This window comes from Triturus cristatus, chromosome 12 (assembly GCF_964204655.1).
Source record: "Triturus cristatus chromosome 12, aTriCri1.1, whole genome shotgun sequence".
NCBI lineage: Eukaryota > Metazoa > Chordata > Amphibia > Caudata > Salamandridae > Triturus > Triturus cristatus.
The window spans coordinates 789,548,987-789,563,550 of NC_140595.1; the positions used below are offsets into that span (position 1 = coordinate 789,548,987).

The 14,564-nt window shown below is 43.6% G+C and overlaps 1 protein-coding gene across 5 annotated transcripts in view; it reads left to right on the forward strand.

Annotated features, from left to right (window-relative positions):
* The window catches only part of BCL6B (BCL6B transcription repressor), a 91,305-nt gene that overhangs the window by 46,771 nt on the left and 29,970 nt on the right, over positions 1–14,564 (forward strand). For 2 of the 5 annotated variants that reach the window (XM_085637754.1, XM_085637752.1), the window contains exons 3-4: positions 9,168–9,339; positions 11,422–11,643. In XM_085637754.1, coding sequence (XP_085493880.1) covers positions 9,176–9,339; positions 11,422–11,643 — 386 coding nt within the window. In that variant the 5' untranslated portion in view covers positions 9,168–9,175. Of the gene's footprint in view, positions 1–3,671; positions 3,745–9,167; positions 9,340–11,421; positions 11,644–14,564 lie in introns of all 5 variants that reach the window. The other 3 variants (XM_085637753.1, XM_085637755.1, XM_085637756.1) reach the window with 3 other exon arrangements.

Genomic DNA, 14,564 nt, shown 5'->3' on the forward strand with positions numbered 1-14,564 from the left:
CCACTGAGAACTCGGCAGCCAGAATCACTCTCAACCTCCCACGGTGCACTCACATCACAGCACACCTGATGGATCTACAGTGACTTCCCAAACCCAAACAAGCACAATTAAAAATCAAAAAGCACCACATAACTCTGGCCCAGCACACACCAAGAATCCCGTTCACTTTCACAAACCTTCCAGACACCTCTGCTCGTCTGGGCTCTTGCTTTCACACATCGCACCCATGTGGCAAACCAGATGAGGTGTTCGATTCTTCCCCTACATTGCTGCTAAAAGCATGGAACTATCTGGAGCTACCTATAAGAGTCTCCTACTCACTTGTTGAATTCTGCAAGAAGCTGAAGACCTGGCTTTTTGAGTAGTCTCACTAGACCAAAGGTTTGGCTAGACTTACACCTGCTCAGCGCCAGGATACCATCCAGGGTGGTAGTGTGCTCTACAGATCTGAACAGCAAACCATATACATAATTCAAAACTACATTTTAAACAGTTCTAAAATATAAATATGGAATACAGTCAATAATGTATTAAAAGTACATTAATACAAAATTACTCAATCTACAAAAAAAATAGAAAATATACAATTAAATGATTATCAGTAAAATAACTTTTAAAATTAAATAAAATAATATGTAATAAAAAATCATAATGCAACAAAAAATATAAATACAGAATTACAATCATTGTAAATGCAACTTTGGTGCATAGAAAACATAATTATATTTCTAACTTCAAAGTAATAAAAAAAAAGGCCATTTTAATTTTAAATAAAAAATGGCATAAATATAAAAATAACAATATTACTTCAACTTAAAGATCACTAGAAAAAATGTTAGACTTTGGAGAGTCAGATTTACTTTACCCACTACAACTTACCTGTGTAACAGGGGGTACATTTTGGACTTGTTAGAGGTCAGATTTACTATTCTTATTCTAACTTGATCAACAGTAAAGAAAGTGTTGGATTTTAGGATGGATCAGATTTACTATTCCCCCTCCTACCTGAGCAACAGTAGGGAAAGTGTTGGACTTTGTAGGGGTCGGATTTACGATTCTCACTTCGACCTGAGCAACAGTAGGGAAAGTTTTGGACTTTGTGGGGTCTATTTTACGATTCTCACTTCGACCTGAGCAAAAGTAGGGAAAGTGTTGGACTTTGTAGGGGTCGATTTTACGATTCTCACTTCGACCTGAGCAAAAGTAGGGAAAGTGTTGGACTTTGTAGTGGTCGATTTTACGATTCTCACTTCGACCTGAGCAACAGTAGGGAAAGTTTTGGACTTTGTGGGGTCTATTTTACGATTCTCACTTCGACCTGAGGAAAAGTAGGGAAAGTGTTGGACTTTGTAGGGGTCGATTTTACGATTCCCACTTCGACCTGAGCAAAAGTAGGGAAAGTGTTGAACTTTGAAAGGGTCATATTTTCTATTCCCAACCCTAAATTAAATAAGAAACTACATATAGATAAAAAACAATAAATTGAAACATATCAAATGATGCATGACATATGGTAAATAATATAAATATTAATATTACAAAGAAAAAAAGTATAATTATTGATAAAAGTATAGACAAATATTTGACAGTTAAAAACATAACATATATATTTAAAACACCCCCATGCTTTTATCCAACAATCCCAACAACCCACAACAAATATTTGACAAAAAATGTATATTAGACAATAAGTAGATAAATGAGAATAATATAAAGTTAATATATAAAAATAGAATATAATACATTTAATTAATATGAAACATAATAAAAACAGTTAAATAATTCACATGATAATCATAATCGAACTATCCAATTAAATGTTAAATAATACCTTACCAATTTTTAAAACTCAAATATTAAATAATTTGCAAATAAAATAATACACACAACAAACATAACACAAAATAAAACAAAATCTATTTATTAACAAATATAAAATATATATTGAAGCACTTGCCACCCTACTTCCCTCCTATCTCAAAAATACAAAATACTAATCAAAATTATAATAGAAGCCCGTCCGTCAATTGGAATTAGGCCAGTAACCCCATGGGCGGTTCTTTCCGCCCTTGAGATTACGATACGGGTTTCAGCAGCCTTTCCGTGCCGGCCTTTCTGACACAAAAAGGCTGTAGGAATTCGACTTTAGGGGCCCCCAGCAGGGCCCCTTTGGGTGCACGGCCTCCAGTTGGAGGTCCCCGTTGATCCCTGCAGCTGGCGGAAACAACTTGAGGTGCCATCCACGGGGTACAGGGATGAACTGCACCTCCTATTTTACAATGGGGGCATGCATTCCAGCCGCATACATGCTCCCATTGTAAAGTATAGGAATGTTCGGTCGCATCCTAATTAGTCGGTCGGGACCACTGACCGGGTGTCGGTCGGTCCCATGACCGAGACGATGTTGGGCGGAGGAAACATCGTAATAGGGCCCAAAGTTCAGAACGGTAATGACTCAAGGCAAATATGATTAGTACATCACTGCATCATGGTTACAAAATGAACATAGTATACAAAATCTACCTTAGGCAAACAGTTACTAAAACTTCTCTTCGTAACTGCAGCTCCTACCATCAGCAGGAACCCAGCCCTCAAGCCCCTGAATTATGAAGGACAACGCGGCGGTGTTGCACATGCAGCCTAAGTAGGCATGTTGGCTTACACCATAGGCCACTCTGTGGGTGACTGCTTCAAGTGGCACCCCTCAGCGGCCAACACAAGTCCATGGCTGGACTGCAGCGGTACCATGTCCCAGAAGATAGCCCGCTGTTGTGTTTTGAGGGGGTCCATGCCCCAATGTATACGGACCCTTCTCTTTGCCTAAACCAAAGTCATATCTCTAGATAATTTAGACTTCCCTGGACTTTGCCGCAATTTCTTTTACTCATCCCTGCAACGTTGTCCGCGGAGCCATGGGCGCTGTCATCCTAGAGATCTCAGTTATAGTCCCCCTCCACAGTGCGGCCACTGTCTTGCATGGCCACGTCAGGTGAAATCACCCAATGCAACCCACACCTCAAACTGTCCGAGTGAGCACTCAGATCCAACCTGTAAAGACTCTGTGGGGTGTAATGGATTCTGTGTAGAAAGTTTACCTGTATCAACCTGAGTCTATGATTTGGGGACAAGGCAACTGTATGGGCACCTTCAGGCATCTCACCTTATGCTCTACTAGTAACAGAGTTTATGGTCTGAGCACATTTTGAATGTGCACCCTGTCTAATGGGCAAAGCAGTGTCTAGTCAATGAATCTGAATTAGGGGCTGCATGTTAGTATGCCAAGGGAGGAGTCTTTCCTCTTCCATTGCTGTTTGTGAGGCTATTCCTTGCAAGCACTTTCAGGCTCTTTAATATGGGTTCCAGCAGCCACCTTTTATTGACTTTGTCATTGTAATGAAATATCTTCCAAAGGAATTCTCCCCCTGAAGCCATATGCTATACGCTTTATGGACACCATTATGTAATATTGACTACTATTTCTATAGGTTGAGAATGTATTAATCCGATGCCGCGGATGGACAACCACAAAGATGCGTTGCTCGTTTACCTATTGTATGCTATTGTTATTATTATTTGTAGCTTTTGAAATCTGCACAACAAGCTATTCAATGTTTTATGTTTTGACCAAAGGTTCATATTATGCTGTCTTTCTTGCTGTTTTCATTTCATAGAACCCAGATATCGATAAAACATAAAAACAGTAAAAACCTACAGTGGCGTCCTGGTGCTGGACTTCAAAAGCAGGTAACATAGGTGAATCATTACAAGGATATATAGAGATCCCCTCTAAGGCCACCATTTACTCTATCTTTCTCCTATCAGTCATATAATATTGCCTGTGTCATTATTAGTGATTTATTAAACATTATAGCTTTATGTGACAAGCACAGCAGCTTGTTCCCTGTCAGCATGTGCCAGCCGGGCTTGGGGTCTACCCTCCTGGGGCCGCCATAGAGAGCAGAGCACTTACCTGGCTCATGCACAGGTCTTCTCATCAAAGCTTCTGAGTTCAGCGTGGCATTTTGGTAAAGTCGACTCTCCGATGCCGCGTCTTCTGGCACGGCACAACACGCCCAGCCCAAAATATGCCTCTAGACCTGCCTCTCATAAGATAGCAAAGTCAACGCTACTCCCCACGACATGATAGCTTCTTTTCTGGGAAGTTCTCAACATAAATTATATGTATATTGACTTCTCTGGGTTTTCATTGCTACACAAATTTCAAATTGTTTAACAAAGCGACATACCCCAGCGCTTAATAGTAAAAAAATTGGTTCCAGGGCCCTCATCAGGAGGACACTACAGCTTGCCCCATCCGTTGCCCCCGCCAGTGCTGCCAATGACAGTGCCAACACAACAACTATCACTCTCTTACAAGTGTGACTATTTCAGTCCCCCAAAGCTATAAGAATGGCTTAAGAGGCAGGTATTAGTCATTGTAAAAGTAAATTGAATTAACAAATAGCTGTTGTTGTGCTGATGCCTAAATTAGGCCGACGGCGCCACCATGTGTCAGACTGTCATAAGCGCAGGTGTTGGCAATTAAGTGCGGTGCCGAACACCAGAAACCACGTGCTCAAATTAAGCACTGCATACCCCACACAAAACGAGGGCATGAATGACAGAGAGAACATATTAAGACCGAGTTTAAATAATTGTATTAATAACCCGGGGAAGTCTGCTGTCCATGCCTTAATGGAGTTCATTGTACACGACATTGGCAGGAATGTGCAAGACATCATCGACCAGTAAACATACAGATTCCTTTGTGGCTCATGCTCCCTGCAAGCCCAGGAGTTGGCAAAGACAAGCCATGCATTAACAGGGGGAATTAACAGAGCAATCTCTCTGCTTACAAGAGTTCTTATGCCAGAGAATGGCTAGAGGTAGAAAATGTATCTGAGGATAGTGTGGAGGTACACCATCAAAACCACCCTCCAAGAGGGAGGTAGACGGACACCTTAGAAAGGGTCTTATCCAAGGTCCTCGGTCAATCAATCAATCTGTAGATTTGCAAAGCTCAGCTTATCACCAAGAGGGTATCTAGCCGCTATGGTGCATCGGGCTGACTACTCCGATGAAGATTCCGATGCAATCTCTGAATTACCAGATTTGTACTCAGACAAAGGGATGATTCAGGTCGTACTTGGGTTTGCCCCAACAAAAAAAGAATACAAAACAAAAGTTGCTAACTGTAAGTGTCAAACCAGTTCTAATGGCACGGGGGGGGGGGGGGGCGAATTACAATATTTTATCAAACATGGCTTCAATTATACAAAGATGCCTAGATCTTTACAGACAGTTATGGGATTCAACACAGAGTTTTATTGTGATTTTCTTTCCTCATTCCGTGCGTGATTGTGATGCTATATTGTTGTTTTATTCTCATTGTATATGTGTGGTTGCTATTGATTGTAATGATTTTAATTAATCGACCAATACATTTACACACACTTCATTCCGTGCATTTTTCACACACACAGACACAGAGCTAATTTTGCAAGAAGTAAACGAGTTGTTATTAAAGGGCGGCATAAAGTCGACAAGTTACAGTTCTTCAGGTTTCTTATGCAATCTTGTTCATGTGGAAAAAACCCAAAAAGTAAGACCAGTAGTAGAAATGTGTCAATTCATCCATTATATGATTTACAGACTCTTCAAAATGGAAACAATTCTCCACTTCAGGGATTGTCTCCAATTATCAGATTGGATGGTCCATCTGGATTAAGAGGAATCTCATCTCTATGACCCTGTTCATAATCCTTATCGCAGGTTTCTTCAGTTTCAATAGAGAAATAAATGTTTCCATTTCACAGCGCTCCCTTTCAACCTTTCGACAGCTCCTTGGTGCTTCACCGAAATTTTAAGGCCAGCCATAACTTACCTAAGATCTCAGGGATTTCACTTAGCAATCTGCCTAATCAATTTTCTTATCGTTTCACAGGACATTCATTTTTTTGTATCAACTGGAAACCACAATTTAATTTCTGGAAAGTTTGGGGTATGTTATAATTAAACCACAATTTCTGATTACTAGAGTCCAATGTATAGTTTCTGTGCTTCGTTGTGAACTCGAGAGAATATACCCTTCAACTTCCAGATTCAAAACTAATTATTATCAGGAAGAAATGTTCACATTTATTTTCAGTTACTCACATATCCCTTTTCATTTTGCACATATAGTGGGTCTCCTGGCTTCCTCAATTCAGGCGGTTTTTCAAGGCCCTCTTCAATATTGTGCCGCTACAAATACTCAAAATTTGCCACTTGAGAAAAGGCTTCATCTAATTACGTCTCATAATTTTGGACCAAGAAACAAGTGAAGAGGCACATTGGAGTTTGGAACACCAAACACAATTTGAAATGGAAGATCGATTTTCAATTCCTCTCCAGAACTTCCTATAATACAAGTTTGGTAGGAGAGAGGGCTCGCTGCGGACAGTGCTCAACTGGCAGCGCACGGTCTCAGAAGGAGTCTTACAAGTACCTAAACCAGTAAGAACTTCTTTCAGGCTCCTTTGTGATCCAAATCTCAAAAAACATGCCCGATATCCAGTCCTCCCCAGAAATATCAATCACCTGTGCAGTACTCGATCCAAAATCCAGGCAAATTTAGCAAAGCGATTCTTTGAGTATTGTCCCCTCAATCTCAACTCTGTGACAGTGGAATATCTTCCACGCTAACTAAATTCCTGACAGCTCAGGGATTACAGCAACTGGAAACTCCATGCATCAGTTTTCCAATTGATTCAAGCAGTTTGGGGCCCACTGACATCCCAATTCAACAACCAACGTCCCCAATTTTCCAGCTGGAGTCCAGACCCATTAGCATCTGCCGCCGATGCATTTCTCCAACCCTGGACTCAGGATTGCGTCTTTGCTTTTCCTCCTTTCCTGGTGATTTCCTACTGTCTTTCGAAAATCAGACAAAGGTTATCCACAGTTATTGTAATGTCTCCGTTGTGGCATTCACGGATCTGGTTTATCAACCTCTTAGAGACGTGTAAGGACATTCCAATTCTTCTTCCCAATCTCCATATATCCTCCAGAACCGAGCAGGTCAGTGTCACAATCTCATTCTTTCAATCCATGTCCAGCTCATGGCTTCGAAGGTTTCGGGAACCCCTGATCTGTCCAGGGACTTTCGTCAGGAACTGTCGGCTTCATTGAAAAAGCCTGGGCTGCAGGAACTTTAAGAGTCCTTAAATTAGCTTGGGCCCAGTGGTCTTGGCGGTTTTTGGGACAGGATTCAAATCCCATTTCCATGATTTTGCGAAAACAGCAAACTATTTGGCTCACTTAGCTGCTTCAGTTCGGTGCTGGAGAATAATTGATTTCCCTTGATCCGCCCTCGGTACATTAATGGGAAACCCATGGTCGAACACCCATTAATCTGCAAATCCCTTTGTGGCATTAGGATAAGTATGCCTCCTTCTACCAGATATAATTGCTTAGGGGATGTTAACTCGGTCCTAACCCTAGTTACTGTTTGGTCTGCCAATTCATTACTGTCCTTAAAAGCCTTACCACCAGCATTAACAAGGGAAGAGGCGTGGCGCCGCGGCCAGGGCGACTGACTCAGGAATCTGGGGATCACGGTTCGATTCCCAGCGCCAGCGGCAGATTATCCCAGCACCATGTGACTCTGGGCAATAGCTTGCTTAATCTTCCCGACGGGCCCCAGCGCCTAGAGACCCTTACGGGTGATTGTTTGCGCTTAACAAATGTGGATTATTGTTAATGTTCCTAGTCTCATTAAAAAGAGTGACATCAAGGCAATGGATTCATTGGGCAGGCAATGTGCTCTGTAATGTTTTCTTTTTAATATTAAAAAGAGAATGAAAATTCTTATTTCCACCGTGGAGACATCTTGCTTTCCCTGACTATCTGAAGCTATGTTTAGTACAATGCCTAAAAGAATACAAATCTGGCACGACTGACCTCGGAACGTCAACGAGTCAGTAATTTCCTTCATGAAACCTCATTCTCCCGTTTCATCTACTAACCTTGCAGGGTGGGTGAAATGGGTCTTGCCTAAAGCAGGTATTGATGCTTCTAGCTGCAGAGTTCATTCCTCCAGGGCTTCAAAAGCCTTTTGGGATGGAGCTAGACTGGAAAGACATTCTAGGGACAGATGCCTGGTCTACTGTTTTTACTTTAAAACGTCCTGTTCTAAACCAGTTAGTCAAGTTTCTCTTTCACCTGTTGGCTTGGTTTAAACAATCACAATATGAGCCTCTGGTCTTGACATAAAATTTGGATTTTCCAAGAGCTATTGCGGAAAGTCTTACATTTATTAATGACATGGAGGCGAGTATTATCCCACCTCATGGCTTTATTTATGACTTTGAGATCATTTTGCGATCCCTTGCTGTTATTTCTAGAAGTTACTCATTCTTTTAACTTTCTCACTTCCACAATCTACAGTTCTTCAACCGACCCAATGAATCAGAGGACATCAAAGAGCAGATTGCGTTTTTCCTGTTGATGACTGTCTGCTTATTCCTCATTTTGCTCCCATTTTTGAACAGTCTGAATCAGTGCTTAATTTGAGCTGGTGGTTTCTGGTGCTCGGCACTGGCACTTAATTCCCGGAACCTGCACTTATGACAGCTGACACATGGTGGCGCTGTTTGTGCAATTTAAAGATGAGCAGAAAAACAGTTGTTTGTTAAATCAATATACATTAAAAACAACTAATACCTGACTCCCAAGCCAGTCTTAAAGCTTTGGCAGCCTCGAACAGTCCGAATTGTCACAGTTGTATCAGTGTGGTGGCTACTAGTTGTGAAGGTACAGTGGCATGTGTGGTGCAAACTGCAGTGGCCTCATAACGAGGGCCCCAGCACTTATGTTTTTTTACAAACTAAGCAGTGATCTGAACTGACAGCAGAGAGCCAGGATAGAGAAAGTGGCGATCTTGGAGGGGTCTATATATAACCTCATAATGATTCACTTCTCATATCTGCATTTGTAGCCAAGCACCAGGGTGTGCTGGATAGCATAGTGTTGTTTACTGTTATTATGTTTGATATCTGGCTGCCATTAAAACAATAAAGACTGCATAATACTTGCCGCTGAATTTTTAATACAATTAGGACTTTGCAGCAATAGCTCTTGGAAAATCCACACTTGCTCACTATAACATGTTTCCTCTTCGGGTTCAGCAGGCACTATGGACTCCTCGGCGGGTGGATACATCAAAGAGTTTACGCGGCACTCCAGCGACGTCTTGCTGAACTTGAACGAGCTGCGCAAGCGCCAGATCTTGACTGACGTCTGTCTGCTGGTGGACGGGCATCAGTTACGGGCCCACAAGGCCGTCCTCATGGCCTGCAGGTGAGGCCTAAAGCCCTGATTCCAGATCTGAACCACGTGCACTGTTGGCTACGCAAATGTAACTATCCAGTTTTTGTAAATCTCTAATTCTGGTGTCTAGTCTGTTCGGTTGCTATATAGACTATGAAGCATAAGGGGTTAGCCCAGAATCCCAAATGTTGTCAAAATTGGAAAACTGGATTTAGATTTTAGATTTTATGGCTGACCAATTTGGGGGCATATCATCAAGGAAGCGATATAAAATTATCGCTGCTTTTGCGTCCGTTTTCGGACGAAAAGTGGCGATAATTTTATCACCTAATCAGCAAGGTCACGCTATCGCGTGAATCCTTGCATTATCGCCCTTTCCCCCAACGCCCATCTTTGCATCTCTAATGAGATGCAAAGTGGGCATTCCTGCCCTGACATAACTGGAGAAATGTCGCTAAGCGACATTTCTCCAATTATCAATGGGCACGCTAACCTGCAGAGCGACAAGCAAAGTAGCGATAACCTCTTCCTTACGCCTGCTTCAAGACTGACTTAGCCATGATATCCTATGTAAGGTGGATATCATGGCTAAGTATGCCCTGCCCTATCATCAAGCTAACGCCAAACTTTGTGAGATTATCGCTGGATTTCCAGCGATAATCTCACATTTGGCAGTTAGCGCTTGGAATTTTATCGCTTTTGAGATAAGCGTTGCTAATAGCAGATGAAAATGTACTAGCATTGATGTTTTGCAGAAAAAGAATACTCATTTACTGAGTCCCTGCTTCAAATTCACTATCAGTTTTCCGGGTTCTGGCCCAGTATGACCCAAACACCCTCTGCCCCACGCTTGGTGCCCTGAGATCTTCATGGGCTGGCGTTCCCAGTGGACACCTGGGCCTGCATTACAGACAGAGCCATGAAGGCGCAACAGGCGTGTACTTCCATTATTTATGCACCCAGTGTACTGAATTGTTATAGAAGGTGCCACAAACCTGCGCTCCCCTCTGTAGCATAGATAGTGCCTGCACTATCTTAAGAGGGCGTTCCCTCATTTTGGATGAGGCATGGCCCCACTCACTGCACTACCAACATATGTTTCTAAGCGCCACAGCGACATCCTGTGGTGGAGAGGCAGACTGCAGGCCTTCTCTGGGACAAGGGATTTAAGTGGGTTGGGTCCCACTGATATATCAAATCCAGCAGCAAAGGTCACTGCCAACTTGTAAGTAAACCGACTTTGAAACAGGACCCTATCGGGTTTAATATGCATATCCTTAACTCAATGAACAAAACATTGTTCGACTTTCCAACAATAACTGCATAAATCCCTAAGGTAGTTAAAGTCAGCGATGCAAGCTCTATTTACATTCTCTCATTAGTTCCATAAGCGGACATGTCTTCAAGATGTTGTGTTTTTGTAATTTGTTTCATGCAGAAAATATGTCTCTTGTACAGTGCACACATGCAGGCGTCCAAGTGCGTTCAGGTTGTGGGTGGGTGTTTATTAAAGTGTACAACTAAGAGCACATGGGCGGGTTCTAATTGTGGAAAGAGCGAGATATGCAATTGGAGGATGCCAGAGAGTTGCGGCGAGGTAAAGGGTGTAAGTGGCTAAGAGATGAGAGACAGCAGAAGAAAGTGGCATCAACAGGCGAACAGGAGTGTCTTTGACACCGAGGCCAATACGCCTTCCACAGATCTTAATATTATTTAATGTATAGTCTTATATTTTCAGAATTGGAACGCTTTCAATTCTAATTACTCACAACAAAATTGTTGTTATTCATTTATCCGATACAGCTAACAAGCATTGGCAAAGCCAATGGGCCTGGCTTGTTTTAGGCATATGTGTTGGTTGTTACAGAAAAAGCACACAGAGGCACCCAAAAGCTAGTCAAGTGGCGCCATTGTGTGGCGCACAGAATTTTAGTTTGCATGTTTTAAGTCTCACCCTTAATTATATAGGCCATACCTCCTGGAAAGGAATCCTAATTCTGCTACTTTGGCCACTCTCCTTTTAGAGACGACCCCACTTAAAGCACTGTCTGGGGCCTTGTCGAGTGCAGTCTTCTAATCCAATTGCTCTCCGTCCCCCTTTGTCATCCACAGTGGGTTCTTCTATTCTGCCTTCTTGGGGCCAGGCGGCAGCGAGCTGACCGTTCTACCGCTGCCCGGCAGAATCGAGCTGCGGGGCTTCCAGGTGCTCCTGGACTTCATGTACACGTCCCACCTGGCGCTAAGCGTGGACAGCATCCACTCCGTGCTGGACGCGGCGGAATACTTGCGCATGGAACATGTGATGGACACCTGCCGGCGCTTCGTCCAGGCCAGGTAAGGAAAGCTCCTTGAGTATCTTCACAGCAAATGTTTAAAAAGCACTACAATGTGGCTCCCATCACAAGTTAGCGCCTCACAAAACATTTAAAAAGTAGGTAAACATGTGTAACGGTGCTTAATACTTAGGGGTGGCAAAGGTTTAATACTCCCCTGTGTTGGGAGAAGTTGACAAAAGTCATTTTGTGTAGTTTGCCCCATTTCTCAAATTCCCCTTGTGGGGAGTTTTCCCACACAAAAATCCCATGCAGGACAATTTTCTAGCAAAAACTTAATTTGGAGGTGGAATTCCCTGTTAAAACTAGGGTTCATACCACCCTAAAGCTACAGCTGGAAGTTCAAGCTTAAAGTAGCGCAGAAAGTTGGGAAACACGCTTTTTTCACAGGGAGCAGCTGAGAAAGAAAGGAAACTTACTGAAAAATAGTTTCAGACGAGAGAAGACAGGTTTTGTAAAATTAATTTCAAAATCTCTCAAATTAGCAGCATATTTTACTCAAGATGTGAAATATACAAACTTGGGGCTAGGAAACAGATCAGTTTTTTATTTTTTCTTTAAGGTAAACCCCATGAAATTAAGACTGCTCCTTATGCAGCCGTAAGCTACAGATTGTTGGGAAGCAAAGTTTATCAAGCACAAGAAACATGCATTACTTAACAACATACATAGAGGTGACTTACACAAGTCATAAGCAGTGATGGCTCCTTAACAGGGGCTTCAGGCCACAGCCCTGCCTCCTGTGTGCCACCACTTCCTGCCCATTGCCTATGCACCCATCTGATACGTATTCATCAGTGTACATGAAAGCACTTTGTTTTTGTTAGAACAATGAAATGACATCAGGAGTCCCCCCGGGCTCTTGGTGACAGGAGAAAGGGGAGGAGCCTGAGGTATTGCCCGCCCACAGAGTGTTCTTGAAAAACATGGCACGCTGCCTGTAGATGTCTGGATTGAGAATGTCTGAAAGGTTTCATTCTACTACAATCCCCATCACACAGGCCCAGTCGAGGCCTGTGTGTAGCTACACAGAGCAGCAAGGGCAGGCTCCCCGGCACGGTCCCAGCTTCTGATAGGACTGTGCTTCCAGTCCGACCGAGAAGGGAGAGCAGTTGAGGGGGGTCTTGCCCCTTTAACCCCTTGCGTGCGGGTTTATTTCTCCCGCTGTGCGGGAGAAATACATGGCGTTCGCGAACACGACGGCTCCCGGCCGTCGTGCGCACACGCCCACCGTAATGCACGACGGCCGGGAGACGTCGTGCGCACTCAAGGGGTTAATCCTGCCTCTCCTGCTCGGTCTGGCTCGTCCAGCACTGAGTTCCTGCTCTGCTGCTGCCATGGAGCCTCTGAGTTACCAGCAAAAGAAACAAAGTAAGTAAAAAAGTGTTGTTTCCCCGCGCATGTGTGAGTGAGTGTGCTTGTGAGTGATTGAGCCTGAGTGAGATTGAGTGAGAGTGAGCACGTGTTATTGTTGAGGTCATCAAAGAGAGCAGGGTTCCATGAGAATGAGTGTGAGTATAAATACATGAAAGTGAGAGTCGAGGGAGTGAGCAGCTATCAGTGGTGCAGCAGGTGCAGTTGCAACCGGGCCCGGAGGCCTGAGGGGCCTCTGAATCCTAGCTATCAAGCATAGCACCTGCATCTTAAGAGTTCAAAGCAGAGTACAACAATAGTTGTGAGCGCCTCGAGACCATCACGGGTGAGTTGCCGTGCTTTACAAATCCTTATTGATTAATTGAGAGTGAGAGTCAGTGCATGTGAAAGGGTGAGTATGTCTAAGTGCATTTGTGAGTGGGAGAACCAGTGAGTATGAGTATGAGTATGTTTCTGTGTGAGTGACAGAGAATGGGAGAGACTATGGGACTCGTTATGATGTCGGGCAGAAATCCTCCGCCTGACAGTCGGATTCTTCACGACCACCGCGTTGGAGCCCTTCCGACCGACTCAGTTTACAGTCTGACTGCCCGATTGCAATGTTCGCTGTCGGAACGTAAACTGTCCGGTCATTCCAACTCTCGTAGTATTCCTGTCAGTCAGAACTGCACTGTAACCCCCATGGACGGCATTTCCACCGTTGGGATTACGATGTCGGTTTCCAACAGCCTTTCCCGGCCGGCCTTTCCGACATGGGAAGGCTGTCGGAAAGTGAATGTGAGGGCCCCTGGCAGAACCTCCTAGCCCCCGCGGCCTACAGTTGGTGGCCGAGGGGGTACCAAAGGTACCATGGGGTGCCTGCGACAGGTTGCAGGGTTGTACACAAACACCCCATTTACCCATAGGAGCCTGTGTTATGGCCGGTTCTCGGGCGGTTCTCGGGTGTAACACGAGCTCCCATAGGAAACAATAGGAATCCGACCAAACAGTGTCTGATCGCATCCTAATCCAGCGGTCAGAACTGCCAACTGCAAGTATGTTGGTCCCGATTCCTAGACGGTGTCGGGCGGAGGCTTTCTGCCCGACATCGTAGGGAGCCCCTATGAGTGAGAATTAGTATGTAAAAGAGCGTGTTTTATGGTTATGAATCACTGGCCATGACATACTTAAGATAATTCTTGGCTTACGGGGGCATCCAAGGTAACTTGGTGCCATTTTCATATTAGAGGCGAATTCTTGGCCTAAATGAGGGCACCTGTGGCAAAATATAGGCCCTGTGTGAAATAAAGCAGAACACTTCTGGAGGCCAAAAATCTAACAGGTTTTAATGGAAAAATATTGAGCAACCAAGTAAAAATCAAGTGCCAATCGTAAATTCAATGCGCCAGAACTTCTGCTTAAGATACAGTTGGAGCATATAATGCTAGTTTCTTTTCACTTCAGGCCATTTCTATACACGTTACTCTCTGTGCAAGTCAATTGGAACATGAACATGTGATAGAAACTTGTTACTATGAAGTGGTGGGGCGGGGGAAGTAGGAAACACAG